The 15,214-nt window shown below is 47.2% G+C and overlaps 6 protein-coding genes across 6 annotated transcripts; 3 read left to right on the forward strand and 3 right to left on the reverse strand.

The window, feature by feature from the left end:
- Positions 1-2,494: 2,494 nt before the first annotated feature.
- Positions 2,495-5,803, reverse strand: BU26DRAFT_572837 (kinase-like protein; the record flags this gene model as incomplete). Its single annotated transcript, XM_033834278.1, has 2 exons — positions 2,495-2,506; positions 5,159-5,803. The coding sequence occupies 2 exons, from the start codon at positions 5,801-5,803 to the stop codon at positions 2,495-2,497; spliced, it is 657 nt and encodes a 218-aa protein (XP_033675341.1).
- A 768-nt stretch (positions 5,804-6,571) lies between these two features.
- BU26DRAFT_572838 (uncharacterized protein) lies at positions 6,572-7,254 on the forward strand (the record flags this gene model as incomplete). The annotated part of the gene is made up of 3 exons (XM_033834279.1): positions 6,572-6,772; positions 6,851-6,923; positions 6,971-7,254. 3 exons carry the CDS (start codon positions 6,572-6,574, stop codon positions 7,252-7,254), a joined length of 558 nt encoding a protein of 185 aa, XP_033675342.1.
- Positions 7,255-7,298: 44 nt separating this feature from the next.
- BU26DRAFT_237883 (Vps54-domain-containing protein) lies at positions 7,299-10,463 on the reverse strand. Its single transcript, XM_033820963.1, has 2 exons — positions 7,740-10,463; positions 7,299-7,690 (listed from the first exon to the last, which is right to left on the reverse strand). Exons 1-2 carry the CDS (start codon positions 10,379-10,381, stop codon positions 7,564-7,566), a joined length of 2,769 nt encoding a protein of 922 aa, XP_033675343.1. The 5' UTR covers positions 10,382-10,463; the 3' UTR covers positions 7,299-7,563.
- A 335-nt stretch (positions 10,464-10,798) lies between these two features.
- On the forward strand, positions 10,799-11,476 carry BU26DRAFT_237923 (uncharacterized protein). The gene is made up of 2 exons (XM_033820964.1): positions 10,799-11,135; positions 11,240-11,476. The coding sequence occupies exons 1-2, from the start codon at positions 11,012-11,014 to the stop codon at positions 11,407-11,409; spliced, it is 294 nt and encodes a 97-aa protein (XP_033675344.1). The 5' UTR covers positions 10,799-11,011; the 3' UTR covers positions 11,410-11,476.
- Positions 11,477-12,287: 811 nt separating this feature from the next.
- BU26DRAFT_237967 (uncharacterized protein) lies at positions 12,288-12,855 on the forward strand. Its single transcript, XM_033820966.1, has 2 exons — positions 12,288-12,717; positions 12,768-12,855. The coding sequence occupies exon 1, from the start codon at positions 12,372-12,374 to the stop codon at positions 12,711-12,713; it is 342 nt and encodes a 113-aa protein (XP_033675345.1). The 5' UTR covers positions 12,288-12,371; the 3' UTR covers positions 12,714-12,717; positions 12,768-12,855.
- A 41-nt stretch (positions 12,856-12,896) lies between these two features.
- Positions 12,897-14,047, reverse strand: BU26DRAFT_526084 (uncharacterized protein). The gene is made up of 2 exons (XM_033830661.1): positions 13,958-14,047; positions 12,897-13,906 (listed from the first exon to the last, which is right to left on the reverse strand). Exon 2 carries the CDS (start codon positions 13,871-13,873, stop codon positions 12,947-12,949), a length of 927 nt encoding a protein of 308 aa, XP_033675346.1. The 5' UTR covers positions 13,874-13,906; positions 13,958-14,047; the 3' UTR covers positions 12,897-12,946.
- Positions 14,048-15,214: the final 1,167 nt, after the last annotated feature.

Below are 15,214 nucleotides of genomic sequence, written 5' to 3' on the forward strand. Positions count from 1 at the left end.
CTACGTATACTATTTATATAGTATACTAGATAATATAGTTTTAGACTAAGATATATAGTTTATTTCTAAATTCTAGTACTATCTCTTAGAGAGACTAGATATTAAGCTAAAATACTTATTATTCTTCTATCTAGAGACTAATAGCTAAATAGAAAGAGTTAATAGTAGTATTAAATAATACCTTTATACGTTTATAAACTTCTACTAAAATAACTAGGTCTAATAGTTATCTCTTACTAAATTTATAATAAATAATATAGTATTAGAGACTATAGTTATATCTTTATTCTTTATAAACTATAGCTATAATCTCTAATTAGACTTAGAGCCTTTATAACTATATCTACTAAACCTATTTCTAATATAGAAATAGTAGTTCTACTATACTAATACTATTATAGACTACTTTAAATATATACTTACTTAACTAAAAGCTCTTATATAGTAGTCTATTAACTAGTATAAGTAATATACTAATAATTACTAAAAAGATACGCTATACTATAAGAAAGGCTAGAAGGTCTATATTAATACACGTAATATAAAAACTAACTACCTAATAAAGAAAGAGAATAATAAGATAGCTAGACTATATAAAGTTAAGAAAGTCTACTTATATACTTATCTACTAGACCTACTACTATCTATAAAAATCTTTCTAGTATTTTATTACTTACTTCTATAACTCTAATATAATATTAAGAGCCTTCTAGAATAAGATAAGATTAATAAAGTAGAGTTATACTACCTACGTAGAAGAGTTCTAGAATAAGAAGATAGATTAGATAAAGTAACTAAGTAATAGAAATTTAATAAGCTACTTAATAGCTATAATAACTATAGAGACCTATAATATCTTATTAAATAGAAATACTATAAGCCTTTCTAGTAGCTAGTAATAGACCTTAGAGGCTAAGATAAAGTAATTCTAGCCTTCTATAGTATATACCTAAAAAAGCTAAAACTACTATTATAGGTAAGAAAGTTAACTAAGCTCTAATAAAGATAGAAAGAATTTTTCTTAGAGTTAGGCTATTTAGAATAAATAGTAAAGTAGAAGAAAGGTACTATTATAGTACTAATATAGGTTTAAGTTTAGATACTACTTACGTAACTATAACTAGCGTCTTAGTATCTATATAGATATTTTCTATAGTCTACTAAGTCTTCTACTTCTTATAGTATAATATATTATATTACTATATTATCTACTTTATAATAATAGCCTATAGGTTAATACTAGCTACTTTAAATATATACTTCTCTTAGTATATATAGTATACCTAAGTAAGATAGATAATAGCGTATATAACTTTCTTACTCTATATAATACTATTAACGCCTAGTACTCTTACTAGCGCTTTGTCTCTACAACTCTTTACGTCTACTTCTTATAACCTAAATATAATAGCGATAGTAATCGCGTTCTACTACTCTCTAGAGCCTCTTGTCTCTCTAATAGCCTTTATTATTAACTAATTCTATCTTAAAATAAAAGCGAGAGCATATACCTACTAAAATAGTTTCTTTAACGTTCTACCTACTTTACTATCTAAAATACTAAACGTATTATATAAAATAGCTACTAGTAATAAGAAAATAAGATAAAGTATCTAGATATAACTTTAGAATCTAGGTTAACTTATATTAGATACTATCTAATATAAAGAATATTAAATATATAAATAGATAGGTTTAGAATAGATATACTTAAGACTAGAAGAGTCTTAGAAAGTTTCTTATAGTGTTAGAACTATTAGAATAGAAATAGTAATAGAGTAACCTATAGTAGCTTATTTTAAGACTAATTAGAGACGAGGCTTTTAGAAGATAAGCTAAAGAGTATTCGTAACTACTACTTATACTTAAGGTACTAGACCTATTAGTATATATATAAATAGAATATAGAATTACACTAAAAGACTTATATATATAATACTAGAAAGCTTACTTCTTATAGCCTTTTATAGTAATTACTTTATTTAATAAATTACTATTATAACTTATAACTTATTATATTATTATATTTACCTCTTTATTAATAAATAATCTATATTTAAAGTATATCTTTTACCTCTCTATATAATAGTACGCCTTAGTCTTAGTTAAAAGAATAGCTTATAATAAGTAGATTATAATAAGTTTTCTCTCTTTTATAGTTTATATTCTAATAACTAATTATTTATAGTATTCTAGGTTACTAGAGTAGTATCTTTTACTTTTACTAGTAGAGCTAGTATATAGTAGAGGTTAGGCTTTTATAACTTCTAAGACTCTCTATCTAGCTACTTCTAGAAGAGTATTTAGTAATTCTTAGATCTCTATTAGATATTTATCTTTTCTCTAGTTAATAATATTCTTAATATACTTATAGAATTTAATATAATACTCTAGATTCTAAAGTAAGAAGCTTCTTACTTTCTATATATAGTAGTCTAACTTATTATACTTCTATAAGATATAGAGTTATACTTTAGTACTATTTATAGTAATGCTAAACGCGATACTATTAACTAGTTAGATCTTACTACTCTTATACTTTCTTAGTTAGTTATTAAGACGTTTAGTAATATTAACGCAAGATACGAATTCTTTAAGGTACTAGTTTATTACTATCTAGAGGTCTTTACTATTACTCTTAAATTTAATAATAAAGAATAGGTATATTAATCTCTAAGTATTAGCTATTCTATTTATTTTAGTTTCTATAGAGATAAGTTACGTTTACTAGTTAGAAAATATATAATAATAACTATATCTATATAGTATATTAGAGATTAGGTTACTAACTCTAAGCTTAGTTTTAGTAGAGCTTAGTATAGTATATCTAGATATTAGCTATCTATTAGTATATATTAGGTTATTTTCTAGATTATATTTAAAGAATACTCTATTCTTAAAGTAGTCTTTAACTTCTAGTTTATTAAGTCTACTTATTTTAAGTTTATCTAAGGCTATATCTTAGTATACGTTATTAGAAAATAGTCTAGAAGAATTATACTTCTTATATATATAATTAATAATACTAGTAATATATTTAGAGAATAGCTTATTATAGTAACGTATATAGATACTATTTATAGCTAGATTCTAGTCTTAGTAAGATAGATCTTTAATAAAAGCTCTTAATAATTAACTTAAGCTAGAGGTAGTACTAGTATTATCTAATAGTATAATTAATAGCGTAAATAATCTAGTATATAAGTTTAGTATTAGTAGTATAGCGTATCTATCTATATCTTAGTTATAGGCTATCTATAGCGCTAATCTTATAAAGTTTCTTAAGATAGAATTATTGCTTAAGACGTAAAGATAGCTGTCTAACTAGTAGCGTTTTTCTTAGTCTAATCTAATAGACTTAAGCTACTTAGAAATTGTGTCTGTTAGTCTAACGTGGTCTTTAAGGAACGAGGCTCTAGGGCGCTTTAGCGCGGATTACTGCAGGTTTGTCTTGAATAGTCGTGCTCGTTTCGCGGCAGGTAATGAAGGGGTCTCGAGACTCGTGTCGAGCCGTCTTTTCGTAGACTGCGAGGGTCCGTCCATGATAGAGGAGGGAGGAGCTCTTGTAGTGCTTGGGGTGGACGGCCAAATAGGTCTAATATGCAACGCTCCTTCTCGCGAGAGTTGTTTTCGGTGAGGCGTAACCGTCCAACGAGGTGGCAGGATTAGCGCCGCGCACCGCGTCGGGGCGTCTTCGCTAATTGGTGGTACTGTGCTAGCATGGCCTGCATTTCCGGCATCTAGGCTCCTCTTCAGGTGGAAGGCGCACCTAAGCATGTGCTTATCATGTCGTGATAGGCAGCAGCTCAGTCGTCGCCAATCATGCGCCGTTCGCCCGCGTGACCTGCTTTTGCGCGTTTTGGTGGCCCCAAACCGGCTTAGTGTAGAAGATCCGGTTAACGTGGCAGAGCGGGGTGGTTTTCGCGGGGCGGTTCTCCCGGTGCCGTCGGATGCCACGGACGGGGAGTGGGAATGGTGGTTCGGCGGAGCCTGTGTCGTGCTGGCGCGAGGGCTAGCAGGGCCAGTGTGACCTCCGGGCTGGTATGTAACATGCACGAAATCGAGAGAAGTGCTTGCGAAGATTCTAATCTTGGATAGGGTCCAACACACGCCCGCCCCCGGGTCATGACCCCATCAGTCGCCACTGCAGAAGGAGAGCAAGGAATAATAGGCATGGCACCTTGGGGGCATGGCGGAGGAGATGATTGGAGGACGCCGGCGGGTTGGTTGATGCAGCTGCCAGCCAGACTCGGCCGGCATCACGGCAGGAGTGGCACACATCGGCGAAAGTAGCCTGGCACAAGCGCCGTGCTTTCTGACAACACATCCCGATCTCTTCGGCCCAGCCGTCGTGACCATCCGGTCATCACATGCAGCTAACTCTAGCGTGGTCGTCCCTCATCCCTATGTAGCGATAATATTGAGCATGATGAGTCGGCCGCGCAGACGTAAGTTGGTTGCATAAGCCACTGCCCGTTTCGTACACACCCGCAGAAGCCGGAACAGGACTCCGCTGCTAAGCTGATCTGGTGCCAAATACTACAAAGGCATATCTTCAGCTCTATCAATTCACAATCAAGACCCTTCATTCTCGCGAACCGGCATCGACTTAAGAGTTCTGGTGTCACTTCCGTACGTATAATGTGTCATCCGTTGCAAGACTCTTCACTTACTTTGTGTCCTCACCTAAGTCCTCATCACAAAATAACCATGGCTTGTCGTTGCGAGCGACGTATCACGAAGACCAAGTGGCTGAACTGCACTGCAACACCAAAGCACGAGATGGAAGTCATAACGCTTTTTCCTTGCAACGAGAGCGAGCACACTGGGTACAAAGACGTATACACGGGAACCAGCTTGGTGAAGGTGCCAGGGCATATATGCCCTAAATGCTAGCCACACTTCAACTCGGACAGTGAACTGGCGGGGCGGAAGTGGATTATCGATCGCATATCAGTAGTAATACATGAAAACGTGTGATTTGGAGAGAACGCTTTTCGCTCTAACGGTGTTGGCCGCTTAGCTGTTTCTCAACGGCTTTAATATCCTCGAGAACCTCACTTGCACAACTATATCGACGTTCCCAGCATTTCCGCGTAACGAAATTGCACGCGTGGGAATCCTCAGGAAAAATGCCGCTTGCAAAACGTGACCTTACTTGCTCAGCCCACCTATCCTCTCCTCCAGCAATATCTAGGAAGACTTCGTGGCCAGTCATAATAAAGTAGATAGTAGACCCAAGCGCAAAAAGATCCGTCGTCGGACTAGACTCAAACTCATTATCCCGGGGACAGAAATATCTGCATGGCTCGCCGCTCCGGCCGGCTATGACCTCGCCGTTCTCAGAGAGGTAATCCCCTTGAAAATCGGCGAGCTTGATATGAAGATTCTCGTCGACTAGTATGTTTGTTGGCTGAATGTCGCAGTGGATAACGCTTTTTGAATGAATATGCTCGACTGCTTCAGCCACCTCACGGCACCAGGTCACCCGCTGGCGAAGAGAAGGCGGAGTACGATCCGATTCGACTAGGTACTTGTAGATCGTTTCATTTGCTGCACGCTCAAGGTATAAGCCAGCATCTGTAAGTCCTTTGTGGGCGACGATTCGGGGGTGTCGGCCAAGTATTTTGAGAATTTTGTGTTCATGCTTGAGGTGACTCATATCACCACCCGGCTCGAGAGGGTACTTGAGGACGGTCGAACCATCAACTTCCCCGATGAAGGCGCTAGTTCCGAATGCAAGAACACGCTGCACTCCCGCTGGGCAGTACTGGCGATACACGACCACCTCACGATCCGACATATCGACCAATACGCGGAAGATATGTAACTAGAAAGGCGGGAATGCGAGGATAGAAGCGCAAAGCTCGCAAGGCGACCGGTCGCGGACAGGTGGTTGGGGGGGGCGACGGGAAGTGGGGATTCGAAGATTCGAAGGCGGTTTTTACCTGCGGACGTCAGCAAGGACAGAGGAGTCTGAAGTGGATTCCCCACCTGCGAGAACAGCGCGCGACAACTCAACATGTGCCACGGCGGCGATGAGAGTGAAAGCGAAGGGAACAGTGATCGTGGACGGAACGTCTGGCTGTTGAGGCGTGGGGCGGTGAGGATGAGTCTGCCCGCGTACTGTAATTATATGAGGCGCGTTTTGGATGCCGGGTTGTCGGGAGAGTCCGGGGATGTGAGATGTCTGGAGCCTTGGCCCTGGAGAGGCGGCCTCCACGTGACGGGTGGGGCTGGTGGGCTGCGTGTGGCGCAAGCTCGCAGCGCGTCACGCTTCTCCGAACATCGTCGCCGTCGGCGGTTTGAGCTCACCGTCGGCGGATGCCTCGGAGCGAGCGTTGCCGTTCGTCTCTGTCTTGCCACTGTTCTTCCAGCTCTTCCGGCCGCCCTTCAGCGCAGTATATATCCAATGGCGGCGTCTGACAGCCGCGCGCCAGAACCCGCCATGTCTCAACGCTGGATCTCACATGAAGCCACCCCATTGCACACTGCGCAACGCCTTCGATAGCGCCATCTCTATCGCATCGCCATCGCCATCCAATCATGGCGAGCGACGAACCTTCCTCGCATGGACAGCGAAGACTCGTGGACGCCAGAGGCATCCTTCACGGTGTCTGAGGACGACCATCCCGCCGCAAAGCCCGACGAGAAGGCCCACGCCCGGGACGAGAGCCGCAGCACAAACGCCGTGCCGTCCGACGGCGGCAGCATCGACGTCGCGTACGCGCCCTCGCTCAAGAAGGACAACGTCAGGCGGAAGAGCGTGCAGGTGGTCATTTGAGAAGTCGGGGAAGCGGGGGCGATACATCCTAACGGCCGACGACCCCGAGTTTCGCGATATTCTCAGGTCAATGAGCTGGATCAAGACGACGGTGGTCAGCATTCCCAAAGGCTGTCTGAGCCCGGAAAAGAGACTCCCGGTAAGACCGCATTCTTTTATATCGAAGTGCCACTGACCCCTTTTCAGAAACCCCGTTACTATGCCCTGCAAACGATGTTCCACCTTCGCTCTACCCGTCTTACCTTCCATATACGACACAGCATACTATCTTAACGACTGCTCAGCGCATACTCGAGGAATGCTGTTTCGATTTTGCCAAGCGTTGGCTGCCGTCCATACTCCAAGATAATGGCTGGGATTGTGCTGCGTATGCTGGCCAAGCGTTCTGGCAAGCTTCCACAATACGCCTGGGCATCAAGCGGATCTCCCCTCAACGATGTTCTCTTCTCAACGCACAAGCTCTGGCATAGTGCAGTTCATCGACTATCGCAAGTCCTAGAGCGTGGAGTTGCTCAGAAATGGTTGGAAATCGCTGATGGGTCGGGCGGCGCATACCTACGTTACATCCAGGCTCATCGTTGGGGGTAGCTGGGATTTCTTTAGTCGCTTGCGGTTCGGGCCTCCGCTGATGGTCTTCGTCAATGCAAGCATCCGCTGTCTGGGAAGGTTTCCTTGCGGAACGAGCCGCAAGGCACGGTGCCTTGTCTATAGCAGGCTCTTTTGATATCAAATACTACATTAAGTCTCTCCCGCCGTGCTTCGTTGGTTGCAGCCGCAACTCATGCGGGCGTGCCCTCGGATGCGACCTGCTTCGCCTTGACAATATTGATCATGTGCGCGCCGAGCTGTTTTGCGCCGTCAATCTTGCCGAGCTTTGCTTCGAGCAGCTCCGCGTGTCGCAGAAGCCTACACATTAGTTAGCCAGCAACGACATGTTCTTGAGGAAGATACTCACCTCGCTTGCCCGGCCTGGGTCCGTATTACCGCACTTTCGAATGCCTTGCTCCATTGCTCCTTGTAGCTCACAAAGACCCGTCCAACGATCATCCTCGCGCTCGACTCCGGCAGGTACTTGCTCAGCACTCGTTGTAGTGTGAGCGTATCTTTCGTGAGCGTCTCTACGTGCGGACTGACGTTCCCATGCACCTCGTCTTCATCGTCCCACTCAATCTTCTCCATCGCTCTGATGCAGACGGTCGCGCGAACACTCATTATGTCGATGAGCTTGTTGTAGATAGAGGACTGATGGTCTTGGAACAAGCGCTTCAGCCGGTCGTATTCTGCCATGTCGGAGCCTGTGATAGACGGCCGACGACGGACACACTCGCGCAGGTAGGGTACTAGGGCAATGAAGAAGGACAGCGACTGCGAGGCAAGGGCAAGGTGCTTAGTATTAATATTCGTCAGCCCAGCTGTTAACTTAGCGCCGGTACCAAGAATGAGCTGTTGTGTGCGAAAGTTGAAAAATTTGAGATAGTCGAGCAGGAATGTCGAGATGTCGTTGGCCATGCTAGGGACCGATGCCAGGAGGATTGTGTATTGCTCTATGCCGCGAAGCGCACATGCTGCCGAATCGACGAGCATAAACTTCTCCTCCTCGATGACCGCTAGTGTCGAATCTTTCTTGTCGTGCTTAGCAGCGATCCCAGGCTCCGCAGGGGTGCCGTTTGTCTGTGAATTCCGTTCGTCCGCTTCCAGGCCTGCGGTCCATGCTGGGGGATCAGTGGTTATGGACTGGATAATGTGCGCCAGGATTACTGCGTCCCTGGGCTTGAAATCGATGCGCTCCCACTTCTCAGAATCCATCCTTTGCGCTAGCTTCTGCTTTTCTACTTCGTGCAGAAGTGAGACAAAGTCTTGGATTTGGTTGTTCACGACGCCTTTAAGCGCCGCCCTAGAGTGTCCAGAGACTGCCTCGCATTCATTGACAAAAAAGCGATTCAGCGTCAGGTATCTTAGGAAATTGGTTAATCCAAGGCGAACAATTTGCTCAGTTCTAACTCGCAGCACCTTTGTCGTCTCTAATTGTGCCTTGTCCACTGCCTGTTCAAGGAGACTTGACATGTCAAGAGCTTGAGTAATCTCTTCTTGCAAATTACATCCCATCGAAAGGCTGGGCGGACGGACTACCGGATTGTCCATACTTTCCGGACTTTGGAACGGCGTGAGTACGTTGCTTGGAGTCTTCTTTATGCCGCTTGTAACATCGAGGAGAACCTTAATCTGTACTCTAAGCCTTCGTAATGCTTCGCCTATCCCGCAGTAGACCTTAACGAAGAACGCTTCGGCGTCCTTGGGACTAAGAGCACGCAAGTTGCGAGACAGAATACTCGACTTCTCCTGCTGAGTTAGACGTCGACCGCTTGCCTGCGTAGACGTAGACGCGACAGTCTTATTGTCGTCGTTGGTAGAGCTCGGTAGGTGCTGGCGGATAAGAGACTTTATCTCTCGGATGACAGCTTCACGAAACGTGGTGCTTGCTGCAGCTAGATACTGCGACTGGCTAAGTCCCTGCAGAATAGGGGTGAGTTCTTCGCGCAGCTTTTCTGCAGTCATCATGTACGCGGGTGTCGATAAGAAGGCATCCGTGGCACCGCGTGCACGTTTTGCGGCATCCGTCCAGCGTGCTAGAGTATCTCTCGGCGGTACGCTGGACACATGTCGGCGCAGGTCGCACAAAAGGACGTCCAGCAATCGGGCTTCGTAATCTTTCCTAATCCGCAGGCGAAGCTGGTTGATGCCTCGCGACAGTCCTTCAAAAGCGTGTAGTCGGCGTAGATTGGTAAGCCCGATAAATGGGTTCGGCAAAAGCCAATGCAACTCGCCGTGAATTTTTGGATCTAGCGTTCCGGATGCAAGCTGTTCGACGTACGTGATGTGGTGTATAGCCGTCTCTAGCTGCCTAGAGTCTACGAGTTCCTCGCAATAACTAGCGCCGCTGAGGACACTTTGAAGCTGCTTGGTAGCCTCGCCTAGCTTTCTCAGATTGTCCCGTCTTCGCTTCATGTTGATGATCTCAAAACCGCGTACTGCTATCTCCCTGTCCAAACGTGCGAGGTCCTCCCTCAGCTTCTGGATCTGTGCAACAGAGTCGGCCGCCTCGGCCTGGAGTTCACGAAGAGAGCCGAGCGCGGCGAAAAAAGAGGCTGACGCTTGCGAAATCGAAGATATCAGATGAATCTCTACAGTGTCCATGTACCACGATAGCTTCTCTTGCAATATAGCATCGGCAATAAGCGGCTTCCTAGCACCCTTGCTATCGTCTCCCGTGGTAGACAGTGGCTGCCTTACAACCTCCGCATGCTCACTGACAATATCGAAAGTGCGCGGATTCTCGAGGCGAAAGTATTCATCGAAATACACGGAGGGAATCGTAGACAGCGGTGTAGGCGCACGCTGGCCGCGTTTCGAAACGCCCCTCTCCCGCCTTCCGCATGGTGCGGAGATGTCTTGACGAAACACTTGTACACCACCGTCTTCGGACTCGAGCTTCGCGCGTTGGAAAGCGTGAAACAGGCTTTCGACCTGACTAAGGTAGTCTCTGAAGACCGCTGGCGAACGCGGGTTCCCTGACTTGCCGCCGGAGGGGGTCGACATAATCGCGCAGCTCTGCGTAGTGTTGCAAGCGGAGTTGGCTTGGGAATTGTAAGGTGTGCGGGCACAGTCGTAGTTTAGAGGTTGTACTACTTCTAAAGTTGTGTCGAAACGGTGGTGGGTTCTATTTGTGGGCGGAGGGGGAGCTCAAGGAAGGCCCGAAACGCTCACCCAGCGCAGGTTCTCTGCGTCGGCGGAGGGTAGTGCGGCGCTGCGAGCACACCTTTTTGGGGTGGGAGGCTCCGAAAGCGCGCGTCCAGAAAGTCAAGTCGCGGGCCGGGGGTCCCCATGGAAGAGTGACGAGAGGACGGGGGAAATGAGGGTTCCGACGCAGAGCTGCTTGTCGGGCATGGTCCGAGCTTTACGTGCTGTTCCCCAAGCAGCAGCACGTGATGAGATAGCCCTTCATTACGGCAGCACCTCCACAACGCCACAGCCCGGAGGAGTGACCCATAGCCTTACCTCAATACTCAGAATGCGTCCTTTCACGCCCCGGTAGCGATGTGAAACAATCGCTTCATTACCGGCACCGACAAGAACGCATGTCCCGAAGCGAAAGCGAGAGCATGCGCGTGCTAAACCGGTTCCTTCAACGTCCCGCCCGGTTTGCCGTCCGACACGCCAACGCATCACATGAGATGGCTACCAGCGACAAGGAAACAAGACAAAGCATCTAGACATGAGCGGGGATTGGCGCATCCGCTCTGGGATGAGAGAGGACAGCAAGTGCGCCTTGTGCGCCCGTTATCAAGAAATCGTTCGTCCATCCCTCAACATATGAGCATATTCATCTTGTCACTTGCAGGTTCACCTTCCGCTGCAATCTGGCTGCGGAATTGCAGAGGTAACGTAAGATAATAGATACCGTCTCTCCTCCGCTCTTCCGCTCCAAAGTCCTAATGGATTCCCCTTACCTGCGCTCACCGGCCTTATTGGGCTTAGAGATGGGAAGAATTCTTCGCCGAGTCCGCTTAAACCCACTCTGCGTGGCCTTCCACATGTCATACTGTGTTATCCCGCCAAAGGTCTGACGCCCATTATTCCTTGCTCTCCTTCCGCCGTAGCGAGTATGCGTAGACTAAAGCTGTTGACATCGCTCGGGTGTTCCCCGTTGGCATAGACTACGGGCGTTGTCGGAATAGCCGGAGCGAGGTTCGTCGGCGAGCTATCTGTAGATGACAGCGGAGTTGGACGTGGGGAGAGGTGCGGAGGGATGTTTAATGGCTCGATGGTCTGTTGTTCTAGAGTGTGCTGGCGGCGGTGGTGGGAATTGGCGCGTAGCTGAACTGGACAGCTTGGGAGGCAAGGGGTTGTCAATGTAGCTGTTCGAGACAAAGTTGATTAACCAACCTGAATAGCTTCTACTTGCTTGTATAATTTGCGGCAAGTCTGGCAGCGCAATTGCTAGTCCGGATTCCAGGACATTGTCGACGTAGATGGATAGGCTTAGTCTTTGGAGTGGATGCGAAGCCTGTGCAGCTGGGTGGTCAGATGCCCAACGCCTTGGCCAACCGAGATTGCCACGTTCGTCGCCCTAGAGATAAAAGCAGCACCTTCCTCATTACAGAACGCACAATGCTTCCACGAGTACGCCGTTATCGACACCTCTCGACAAAACGTTCAACCATCAAAGAATCGTCCAGATTACCCTCACATTAGTCAACCGCTCTATCTAAAAAGCGGTAGTTCTCCCCTCTGATCTAGTATGTAAGTTTGCTCTGTTGATGGTTTGTCTGCTGTGACGTGGAGTTGATTTCGGATTGCGTGCAATAGCTCACCCCACTTGCTAAAATGCTCCACATGCTTCGACGCTCACCTTGAGCAACCAAGCCTTCGATTAGGTATGTGATTGGGGAAATGCATGTTTGCGGCTGTACGACTTGTTGATTGGCTTTGCTAGAGAGACCGGTCGAATGGGATGCCTGCAGCGACCCCGCTCTTGACCCCGCCGGAGGCGCCTTGTGTGCGTTCTGTGTTTTCTGTAGGCTGACAGATGATAAATCTCTGCCAATACTCTAGTTTTTGCGTTAACTTTTTGGAAGACGCTTTTTCCTCCTGCAATTCTGCGCGCCTCAGCAAGTCTCTCCTCTGTCACGGAAACGATCGAAATCGAAGCGGATTAGCCCTTCACCCTCTTACGTCCCCTCCTTGCACTGTTTCAGGTTCCACCTGCTCTCAAGCCTTCGCGATGGCAGTCGGCGGTCATATCGAGTCTGTTAACTGGGCGAACTGTCCAAAATGTGGATACAACAATATAACTGGCAGGGAAACATGCGAAGGAACTTTGGCGGATGGAAGCACCTGTGGTGCTGCACTTCCTATTGCTCCAGCTTGATAAGGTAATCGGTCTCTACGAGCAGTCTTTGGAAGTCATAGTAATGAATCCTAGTAGTATCAACGTGGAGAAACGGTAGCAGCTATGATGGCATGAACTAGTAAAGGGGTTGGAGTTTTTGAAGTTTGCTAGTTCTTCCGGAATGCAGGCAGACACTCCTTATCATGCATGACTTAAATCAGCAATCGTAAAATCCTATCTCGATCCTCAATAGTGAAATGTTTAAATTACTGCTAGGGCGCGCTATAGCCCCGCCACCGCATCCAAGCATCTGCGTGATCCTCAAACCCATGAGCTCCAAGCGCTTTCTGAACTTCTGCTCTCCACCAGGTTGGATGCTCGCTTGCTGACAAGTTCATCCCGGGAGAAAGTCGAAACTTAGTCCTAATCCAACCTCGAGGAAGATAACCAGCAATTTCAAAGTCAATAATCCCAATATCTCCTGTAGTCGGCTCGTCCTCCACAATGATATTTCCAGGTCCGAGATCAGCATGATAGAAGACAGGTTTAGAGCAATCCATTCCTATCGCCTCACATCCCGCTTGAACCGAATTAAAGTTGTCGCTACCTCGGGGCGTGACGAGGAAGTATTCGGGTGTGTTTTGATTGTCCACACCGCCAACCCTATGCCCTTTCCACTCTGCCATTTCTTTGCAGACGTCTACCACGGTATTAACATAGTGGAGTCGCCACTGCGTATTCAGGGTTGGCCATGCAACGTCCAGAGTCCGGCCTTGGAGCCTGCGGAGGAACAGGTAGGATCGATCATTGCCGAACGCATGATGTATAACCTTGGGTGTCATAAAGCTGGGTTGTTGATTCTGGACAAAGTCCAAGGTGATTGATTCGGGTGTGATACCCTCCTCAATGTACCGAACTTTGCAAAAAGCACTATTTCCAATAGACCAGACGGCAGAAGCATCACCAGCTTCATGAACCAGCTTAATGTACGGGCTATCAGGCGATGTTGTTGGTGGAAGAGGGATTGGTGCTTCCGTCAATGTGTAGCTTGAATGGTCGCCGTCGTCATTCCAAGTCGCCCCATCGGATGGACACGGTGAACGATAGAGGATAAGGCCACCAATGAGCCAGGTATTTGAATCGATTTGTCTGAGGGACTTGTTGATATGATCTTCGCCCCATTTCCGCACGACGACCATGTCTTAATACCGTCGTAGAGTATTGTTGATGCCCTGGAGAACAAAGCTCAGCAATTATTTCGAGACTGTGGCCTATCATCTTACCGTAATAGAACGGAATTTGCGAGGCGCACTAACACATGGTAAGATAGGTGCAGGCTGCTCTAAAATCTGCTTGCGCGGGCAGTCAGTCGGTGGACTGGAAGACGCTTCTAGACGATTGAGGGAGCATGCAAATCTCGCTTCCAATGATTACGTAAGGTAACCGACCTCGAGAGTGCGGCACACCCGAGCGAGGCGGACAACGGCGCGCGCGACTTCCTCACCTACATAACGCCGTCGACGCCCAGCACCCCCGCCAGCGCCCTGTCCCTACGACTCTCCGCGTCCACCCCTCGCAGCCCGACTACGACGGCGATGACAATCGCGTCCCATTCACCCCCTCGAGGCCCCTTGTCTCCCCAACAGCCTTCATCGCCGACCAATCCTGTCTCGAAACGAAAGCGAGAGCATACGCCTGCCGAAACGGTTCCTTCAACGTCCCACCCGTTTTGCCGTCCGAAACAACGACGCATTATATAAGATGGCTACCAGGAACGAGGAAACAAGACAAAGCGTCTGCACGAGTGGGGATACCTTGGGATGAGGAAGCATGTGGGAGAAGGAGAGTGAAGTCCGCTTTGCGATCGAGAAGGCGGGGTTTGCCAGAGACGTCGGGGACGGACGCAAGGAATTCAGCAACGATAGCCTGGGACTGTCTGATCGGAGATCAGCATTGAGTGCTACAAACTTCTCCTTCCCTTTAAGCCTCATGGCGAGCTTCACCAGCGGCTGAATCACGTCTATGCACCACGCGTTCTTATCGCGATCCCTCGACTGGCACACTCGCGCGTTCAGCCAGATCTTCTTTACCTTCCGCAGCACATACACTAGTCTTTCACGCTCCTCGCCGTTAACGTCCGGGTCCAAGAGGCTACGCGCCGTGCTCTCGTCCCAGGCATAACGCTCAATCCTTTGATATCCAAAGTCCTGGTTTCCTTCGATATGCTCCCACAGCCAAGGTATCTACCCTCTGTCGGCTTGGCTACCAGGCGGACTGAAGGTATTCCTCTCATTGAGGATCAGTGCGCTCGCATTCGAAGCCGCCCGGGCTGCTGATACGCTGTGGGTAGGCAGAACTTCAGTGTCGGTATCGCGTCTCGATCGCTTGGTGTTGGGTGGTGCGCGTCGACATTGTATAGGTATAGGGTGCGGAAGAGGTCGCACGCTTCCGCCTTAGCGATAAGGCGAGAAGTGGAGGTGGAGAGTCGTGGGGACAGGGCGCTGGCGGGGGTGCGGGCTCACGCAGAAGAGCTTCTCGTC

This window comes from Trematosphaeria pertusa, assembly GCF_010094035.1.
Source record: "Trematosphaeria pertusa strain CBS 122368 unplaced genomic scaffold BU26scaffold_31, whole genome shotgun sequence".
NCBI lineage: Eukaryota > Fungi > Ascomycota > Dothideomycetes > Pleosporales > Trematosphaeriaceae > Trematosphaeria > Trematosphaeria pertusa.